This window comes from Buteo buteo, chromosome 11 (assembly GCF_964188355.1).
Source record: "Buteo buteo chromosome 11, bButBut1.hap1.1, whole genome shotgun sequence".
Taxonomy (NCBI): Eukaryota; Metazoa; Chordata; class Aves; order Accipitriformes; family Accipitridae; genus Buteo; species Buteo buteo.
This window is the reverse complement of record NC_134181.1, coordinates 7,391,718-7,401,203: the sequence shown is the minus strand read 5'-3', so window position 1 is coordinate 7,401,203 and position 9,486 is coordinate 7,391,718. Positions and strand designations below refer to the sequence as shown.

Genomic DNA, 9,486 nt, shown 5'->3' with positions numbered 1-9,486 from the left:
AGAAGGCTGTTTTGTCCCAGATATAGTCATACATGGGTTCTTCCGCTGAACAAATTATTATGTTCTGAAGATAAGGGATCTGAATCAGCAAGAGATGTTGACTGTAACTGCCAGCATTTATCCACAAGTACACTGTTCCATTTCCCTTCTTTTCTACATAGCATTTTTAAAAATCACTGTTGCAAAGCATAGATATCACCAACTTGACCAGCAGATAAAGATGGTGACAGCAGAACTCTTAATTCCTTTTTGTTCAGGTTCTCACAGTATGTTCATTAATATTATCACTACTTGACTATACCCATTGAATCGAGTCCTATGTTTTCACTTTTACAGGCCTAATCCACCAGCCACTGAAGACAATGGAAAGCCACCACTAGAATGTTTTTCTTGAAGTCTTAGGTGATGTAAATGGCCACCTCAAGCCTATGTCTAGAGTAGTTAAATTTACAGTCAACTGTAAGTATAAATCCTGCTTTTACATCTTGGTGTAAGCTTCTGTACTGCATCGTCTAATATTCTTAAAGAAGTGGTTATGAATTAAATCAAACCAATGGAATCAGGATTATGCAAAAATACCTGATACATGTTACCTCCATTGCCACAACTGAACTGTGCAATTACCGGTTCTACCATAAGCAAGACATTACGTTTCTACAAAACAGCCATCCTTCAATCATTTTGACTTGTAAACAGTACATGGTTAAATCACTTAGGATACATTACTTTTGGTTCAGGACCAAGGAAGAATAGAGATAGCTTTAAATCATTATGAATAGGGTCAATCAGAAAACTCCCAAGTCATCATCATAAAACAGGACTGCAGTAGCAGACAAACCAATGCAAAACAAATGCAGTTTAAAGGTCCAGATTAACTTCTTTGGATGTTTCAGACTACTGGAGTGATGCGAGTGAGCTGCCCCAGAGCCTCTTCATTATTCTGGATGTCACTTAGTTGACATATGCTATCTGCTTTCCTTTCCTCAGTCATTCTCCACTTTACCGTGCATTTGAGTTACAACTGTAATAAGATGCCAGTTGAGTGAATCATTTGGAGTCAAATGCATGTTATTCTTTATTCAGCTGCTGCCCGCCTGGTCATGCATTCAAATGGCCAGATCTAAAGTGACAGAACTTTGTATTCCCTATTACAGCACTGAATTAGCCAAGTATAGGGAACAGGGAAGGGAATATTCACAGTATTACCAGGGCAGCAAGGGGCTAAAAGAGGTTCATGACCTTTAAAACGGTTAGATCCCTCCACAAGCTGTTACTTAGAATGAAGTGGATGGCATCACTTTAATACATCACACAGAAAATTCTTGATGGTGTTAATGAGCTGGTTTTGAATCTTTGTCCAAAACATATCTTAAGGACAACATAAGAGGTGTTTGAGGCATCAGGCTTCACTTGTGATAAAATCTGTTTGAACTTCTTGAGATAATGAAGCTAGTGAAGCTTCCCTGTGGCTAGTACTCCTCCTTTGCTCCTAACATGTATTTGTTTACTGCTTCATTTATGACAGGCTTAGATGACAAATTCTAAGAAATGGGCTTTAAAAAACATTTTGTCTGCAAACTTTTTACAGACTAGGCAGAAAAACCCCCAAAGTGTTACATATTGAGTACAAAGAAATACAAAACCTCTGTCTATATGTTACTTTATTCATTAATGTGAACAAAAATGTTTTACCCCCTTACTCGTTATAGCTAAGATGTTTCCAAGTTTTTTTTCTTCCTCTAAATACAATACACTAAATACATAACCCAAGATAAAATCAATGCATATTGTGAAATTAAGGAATATTGATGAACTCAGAGTGCAACAAATCTACAGCCCAAAGGGATGGTGGTGATAATCCCTACCATGGGTCAGAAAGGTCCTGAAACTTCTTAAGAACTCAGTTGCTGCAGGGCGTCGATGGAAGAACTGTGTCCACAAAGAGGTCTGCAGGAACGCTCGCTATACACACAGCACGCTGCAAAGAATTTTGACTCCATAAATACATGCATAATTTTAGGCATGTAAGAAGTGGATTTACTCAGGCCGAGGGGCCATCAACAAACTGGTGCAAGCATCTAATACTGAACTCAACAGACAAAATTTAGACACCCATAGAACCACAGTTAGCAATCCCCCAAAATAGACGTTCAGCTGTCATAGATGAGGCTGCAGGCACCCACCCTCATTAACAGAGAGCTAAGTGGCTGATGCCTGAGCCTGGTTAGGGTCCCCAAACCAGGCCAGTCCCAGGAAGCTCCAGCTGGTAGATGTCTTGGAGCACACCCTGCCCTCGCACTAAGGGATTAAGGTCCCTGCAGAAACCAGCAAACACCGGCATCGATCACTGGGAAGAGAGCTGTTGTATAAAGGTTTAAATGTGCACTACAGCAGGGTCTCAAGCTTCGGTCTCTTGCTTTCAAGTGCGTCTGTCAGTCGTGAGGCAACTGCCTGCCTGAGTGATCTTCCTGATGCTAAGACTGTTCGCTTCGCTGGCCCCGAACAGCTTCAGGACGGGGAACGGGCAAGGAATGACTTTGCACACCTGGTTTCCCAGCGATGATCGAGACCTGGGCACCTTAAGCGGAGATTTAAGCCATGATGCCATTAGGTGTGGAGGGCGGTCAGTCTGACCAGACGCCCTACCACATGGCCCCAGCTTGTGCTCCAAGTTCCTCAGGGGCTTTGGGCTGTGCCCAGGCCTAAGATGAAAAGTATGAGGGGAAGATTTTTCGGCTTTGCCTCGCAGGGGCGTGGAAGCACCTCCAGCACCGGACCCCTGCTCGGTGGGGACGAGAGCGAGAGGCGCGGCCGTGGCCGCAGGCTCCAACCGGCGGCTTCAGGCCCTTCGCTCCGGTTGGCGGGCCCAGCCCGTGAGGAGAGGAGCCAGGCCGCCCCCAGCCTCGGCAGCCCCTCACGCAGGAGGGAGCGCGGGGCCCGCCCGAGGCCGCCTCAGGGGAGAGCGGGGCCCGCCCGAGGCCGCCTCAGGGGAGCGCCGGCCCCGCCCGGGCGCCAGGTGCGATTTTCGGCACGGCGGCGGCCGCGGGCGCTCCCCTCACGACGCCACCGGCGCCCTCGTCCCGCTCCGGCGGCCGCGCAAGGGCAGGGGACCGGCGAGGGGCGCCGCGGGGCCGCCTCCCGGCGCGCCGGGGCGGCGGATGGCGCTGCGCAGCTAGTCGGTGCATTGCGGCGGGCGGGCGGACCGACCGAGGGAGCGACCGCCGTGCCGCTCCGCGCCGCGCCTCGCCTCGCCTCTCCCGCGGCCATTCCAGACGGCGGCACCGCGCCTCGCACAGGAGCAGCCGGCGGGAGCCGCGCCGCCGCAGCCCCGCCATGGCCAAGGAGGGAGCGCAGCGAGCGGAGGAGACGGAGCAGATGATCGAGAAGGAGGGCGGCAAGGAAGCCGCCGAGGGCAGCGCCGCCGGCAGCCTGCGGGCTGGGGACACGAAGGAGATGAGAGCCGTGGTGCTGTCCGCCTTCGGGGGGCTCAACAAGCTCCGCGTGTCCAAGAAAGCCATGCCGGAGCCGCAGGAGGGGGAGCTGAAGATCCGCGTCAAAGCCTGGTCCAGTATCGCCTCTCGCCCTCTCCTTCCCTCCGGCGGCGGTGGGGGGGCGGGCGGGGTGCGGGTCCCCCTCAGGCGGGCGGGAGGGAGGCCGGGGGGCTGCCCCACGCACACCCGCGTCGGGCCCCGCGCCTCTCCCCGCCTTGGCGGCTCTGCCCTGGCCTCGGAGGGGGCCGGAGGGGTGGGGGGCGGCGGGCGGAGGCTCCCGGCGGGCCGGGGTGCGGGTTGCGAGCCCCGCAAGCCTCCCCTCCCGCCGCCCGGGGCGGTCGGTTGTTGTAGTAACTTCCCTCACTTGTGGCTTCCCCCCGGCCCGGCGGGGAGCCCCTCTCCGAGCTGCCTCGGCAGCTTCCTGCCACCCGGGAAACCCACCGCGGGGTCGGGGCTCAGCTCCGAGTCACTCGGTACCGGGCGGGCGTGGAGCGAAGAGGGGGGTTCGTGTGCTGGCAGCAGCAGCTATGAACGGGGGAAAGGAAAAAGAAAAAAAAAAAAAGTCGTCGTTGATTTTCACGGTACCAGCAGGGAGAAATGGGGGGGGGGGGGGGGGGGGGCGGGAACTGGCCAACTGTGTTCAGGGTTTTGTTGTCTTCTCTCTGGGAAATGTGGATGCCAGCTTGCGTGTGTTGCTCAGCACCAGTCCCTCTCCTTTCTGATACTAGCTGTTATTTTTCTCTTGGGAATCGCTTGCTTCAGTCATCGTAGTTTTTCCTCGGAGCTGGTGTGACAGGGTAGCTGGAGCTGAGGATAACTTAGCAGCGTTTAATTCCTGTGGCCAGCTGACAAGTGGCTAGTGATCTGGTAGCATCCTTAAACGAGCTTTCCTCGAAGGCTAATTTTTTTTCCTCCCAGACAATTGGAGCAGACTGTTCTTTCTAGATAGCCGGTTCTCAGTTCACATGTTCCTTCATGAAAATAGGATTGTTTTTCTAAGTGGCAGAAGCAATGTTAGGATCTTCCTACAGAACCTCATGTGGACCAAAGACCAAATTAATTTTGCCTAGGCAGGGATTTATCTTCTGTTGTCCTCTTCTGCTATGTGAAAACATGGTGCTTCTGGAAGATAAATTCCACGGTGAAGGCCAAGTTGTTTGTTTTAGAAGTGACTTGCATTAAAAATGATACTGGTATGGGTCAGTGAGCTTGTTTTGAACCATGTATGAGGTGGATGTGCCTCAGATCTTGGAATGTCCCAGTAGATTAATGTAGCTAAATGTCTTGGCCTGTTTGGACACTGGGGCTTTCCATCCTGAACTTAAGGGGGATCATAAGGTTTGTGACCTATGTGAGTATCCCCCCCCCCCCCCCCCCCGCAAGGTGTTGCCCATGAAAAAGGGTGATATCCATCAATCTGAATCATGACTAATAAATGAAGGGCTGAGATTTTTTGCATTCTCATTTGTTTATTCTTTTCTCTACTAGGCACAATGGGAAATGCAAGAAATTCCATGCTAGGTGAATATAAGAAATAATGGTAGCATAGTAGTTGCTGGGTAGCTCATTTTGCTATGAAACAGGGCTGTAATTACATTTGAGGATGGACTGTGTCGTTTTCCAAGTGACTTTTCTTCACCTGTTGAGTTAACAAAAGTTAACATGCAAAAAAATTGTTCTGAGCTCATTGACATATTCCTTTAAATGCCCAAGGGGTTTACAGCATTTTCCAGTACCTGGCTGAATTCCACTTTCATCAAAGCAGTAGATATGAGTGTATCACAAATAGGAAGTTACCTGCAAAAGAACACTTGGCTGTAAATAGAAATTGTCAGCTCTGCTACTACTACAGTTGCTTTCCAGGGTTGCATTATCACTAGTGAGCTGTATGATTTGCATGCTTGCTGTTTGACATATGGAGACCCACTCAGCTGCTTCATAGTTACTGCCAGGTTGCACAATACCATGTGTGTTTTGGAAGCTTCCCTTCATGCCGGAGGAGCCTGTAGGCTGTATAGTGTCTGCTTGTCATTCCTGGCTGGAAATGGCCATAGGGCTGAAATGTGATCAGGTCACCAAAGTGTGCTTCCAAACAAGGCAAAATCAATTTGCTGATCTTCTTGACCTGAGTCTGTAAATACAGAAGATTGATCAGGATGATGATGGACTTGCGGTCTAGTCTGGGAGACTGAGTGAGAAAAATGTCTGTTGGCTTTGGCCAGTGTAGAATGCACACGTTAATGCATGCGGTGCTGAAAATGCCAAAGATGGGCTGCTCCAGTAAGACATATTGATGACAGAAGAATGTTTTTAGTTGAGTCGGTTTTGCAGTTGACCATCATTATAGATGATTTCTCCATCAACTTGTGGAGAAACATAATCTTTAAGAAGAATGTGTGCATGCATGATAAATAGTATATATCAGTAAAAAGTGCAAGTTCTATGTGGTCTCTGCATTCACTAGGGGATGAAACCAGTTGAATCATATGTATACACCGGTTAAATCATATGTATATGTTTTGTAGTATGGTACTATAAATGGAGGAGATGGAGGATATGTTGCTATTAGCACTAAGCCAGATGAATAATTCTTTTGAAGGTCTGGAATATCAATGATCCAATTGAAAATGTGTCAGCTGAGATGAGTCATGTGTTAGCCTCATTCAGTGACTAAGAAATGGAACAGCCATCGATGTCCAAGCTGAGTCACAGCTTCTGCATATTTCCTGAAATTATTTTTGATTGATAATGACAGAGCAGTTGAAGTCGCTGTATTTGTTGGTACTGTAATTTGCAGTCTGCAGAACACTAGTATACATATTGTTTAAAGATTAGACAAGTAGCTAGAACAAACTGAGGCAGTATTTGAGGTAGGATGTGTGAATAAGGAATAGTGTCCTGTAATTGCCTCACTTTATTTTTCTTTTCTCTGTTCTGATTATTTCTTCCTTGTGCTGCTATACATGTGTGTCATGAGGAACGAGGCTGAAGTGACCCTTCTGCCTCTGTGACTGTGAGATAACAGCACTTTAAAAAAGCTGGTAGCAAATAAAAGAAATCCTAAGTATAGCAGAGTAGCGGACAGTGTATCAGTTTTGTTCTTAAAGGAAGTCTTGTTCATCTACTGTGGGTGTTTCTGGATAAAAAAGCATAAGATCTGATAATTTTAAACCTTTCCACTTTTTTTTTAGAATGATTGTCAGGCAGTTTGCTGGCCAGGGGTAAGAGAAAGGACTTTAAGAATATAAAACTCCGTGGTCCTCTTATTTTCTCTCTTGTATTTCATTAACTTCAGTAAATAATGTCAGTGGAGTCTTACAGTGAAGTAAGAAGGACAGATCAAAAGCAGCACCTCTCTAAACCAAAGTGAAGGATGGTCTGCATGATTTGGTGTTTTGCAGTGGAACGTATCGGGCATCCTTGAGCGGATGGGGCAGAGCAAGGAGAACCAAGTTGCTGGTCTGATGGTGAAAGAAGTCTAGAATACAGCTTTCTATCTGCTGGACCTTCCACACATAAAAATGTAGCAAAGCTAAACCACAAGTATAGAAAATAATATTCGAGATCCTCAAAACTGGTGTTAAGGCAGAGAATTGCAGACTTGGAAAGTCAGATTCAAAGATACTTAGATGTTTTATAAATTCAGTCTCCAGAGATGGACAGGTAATTCAGTTTATGCAGTTCACGCCAATATCCCTGGTATTTCCCGGAAAGGTTCTTGCAGAACCCCTATGTCAGTGTATTGATCTTGGTAATTCATATCCTTCCCTATCTTCATTTGCATTCAGCTTTTGATTTAGGATTAAAAACACATGACTGCAAGAAATTCTGCACTTTTTATCACTGGATCACTTTGCGTTTATACTTCTCGTTCTGCATTTGCCCTTAAAGTTCAGGAGTCACTTTCTCTGGCTACACACCAGAAGAGGCTGTGCTGGTTTGTACTGATACAAAAAATTAATTGTGCTTATTCTCTAAAACCACCACTCTTCATGAGACATATTTTCTTGTTATGTTCTGTGCAGCCAAACTTCCCTTTTCCTGTGTCTGCTGTAGGTTGAATCTCAATGAAGGACTTGATAAGGTTGGGGGTCTTGGAGGTAGTTACTGAACTAGCCATTCATCTTTGGGCCCTCCAGGTTATTCAAAGGGAAAAAAAAAATTGCTGGTTTTACCATACAACATAATTGTTCAAATTTGGCAGGTAAAATAAAAGAACTTATTTCTGTCCTAATTTGAAAGTGGAGAAGAATGGGAACAAATGCATGTATGAGAGTAACAGGGATGTGACAACATGTAGGCATATAGGAGATCAAAGATGGAGCAAATGAAAAAGAAACTCTCTGGAAAATGACTAGAAATGATTAGAAATGCTGATCAACACTATGTTCCAGCTAGTAATTAAAATCATAAAAACATGTGACTTGGGTATTATGTACCTTGTGTAGTGTTTTCTCTCCTTATCACACCTGTTCTAGTATTGTCTTGTAAGTTCATCGTAATAGAGATGAACTCTCTATTTTATTTAATATTGCTGCCTTTTATTGAGGATGAAGACAGACGAAAGAGAAATGGAACTAGAGCAGAGCTGAATTGCTAGTATTATGTAGTTAGATGCAAAACTGCATATATGCCCTTTCAAAAATTGTCTGTCAAGTTACTTTGTAAGAATTAATGTTTCTAGAAAGAGCTGCAATAATGTATTTGTAATCATATGTCATTATCAAATAGCTATGGTCTTTGCCATATCCATCTGTCTGCTTGTTGCCTACTTGTTATGATGTCATGGTGCATGTTCCTACGCAGGTTCCTGCATCGCAGTTCTACCTCCAGCTGCCCTTTCTTGCAGGAATGTAGAAAAAGTTAACTTTCTGTAAAATGCTCACAGTGTGGAAAGATGTATTCAAAAGATCATCACTGAAGTTAATGTACATAGACAATGGTTGCCACCATGTGTGTTGTGGGGTTTTTGGGTTTGTGGTGTTTTGGTTTGGTGGTTTTTTTTTGTTTTTGTTGTTGTTGTTGTGGTGGTGGTGGTTTTTTTTTTTTTTTTCCTCTCCTGCCAAATGATGACTGCCTTGCAGGCATTATGTTATTTGGAATTTCTCTTTCATTATCAACATTACAGTGGTGATGTAGGAGGTGGTCTTAGCCACTGGATAAGAAGTGGCCTTTCCAAAATCATTTCAAAGCTCCAAACTTAATTGTGCCAAACCCCTCCTAACCTTCCATATGCTTAATGTTATGAGCTTTGTGTGTGAGCATGTTGAGGGTTTTTTTTGGTTTGTTCCTTTTATTTTTAATTTTTCTCCTGAGTTTGTCAAACTAGACTGTTAAAAGCCATGTTTTTCAAAAATAATCTGTAATCTTGCTTTTACAGAGCTAAAAGTTGTGGGTTTGGGTTGCTCTTAAACCCTCCACCACAATTACAAATATTTACATTTGGTGAAATCCCCTCCCTACCCCCCAGTGACCTACATCTCATGAATGCTGTCTTGTCTTCGTGCTTATGCTCTGTGTCTAATCTGTCTTTTTGTTTTTTGGGTCTGTTCAGTCTGTTTGTGTCTTGACTAGTATCTGACTAAAGCTCTGTCTTATAAATGCTTGTGCACATCAGTAATTTTATGTATGCAAGCAGTTGCTGGTATCATATGTGTGAGTACAACTCACTGTGTGCATAGCTTCGTAGAGTCGGGGGAGTTAGTATGCAGTAATTTTGGCTAACAATAAATACAGGGCTGTGTTTTGGAACAATGGATTAATGCTGAAGCATATCGTAGCTAGTTATGAGTTTTAGACATTTTAACTATGTATGGCATTTGTGCCAGTAATCAGTATATGCACATAGTAGATAAATGGTACCGTTTTTGCTTGGGTTTTTTGTGGCTGCCTAGAAAGCCACAGAATTTTACTTAATAAAATTGGATAGCATATAAAAGACAAAGCAAAGATGCTTCAAGACTTTTGCAAAACTGAGACTACAGGGCAACACCTG

At 45.3% G+C, this 9,486-nt stretch overlaps 1 protein-coding gene across 1 annotated transcript in view; it reads left to right on the top strand.

Moving 5' to 3' along the window:
- Window positions 1–3,240: 3,240 nt before the first annotated feature.
- The window catches only part of VAT1L (vesicle amine transport 1 like), a 64,499-nt gene continuing 58,253 nt past the window's right edge, over window positions 3,241–9,486 (top strand). Inside the window, exon 1 of the mRNA XM_075039987.1 lies at window positions 3,241–3,563. Within this exon, the coding sequence (XP_074896088.1) occupies window positions 3,334–3,563 (230 nt within the window). The 5' untranslated portion in view covers window positions 3,241–3,333. The remainder of the gene's footprint in view (window positions 3,564–9,486) is intronic.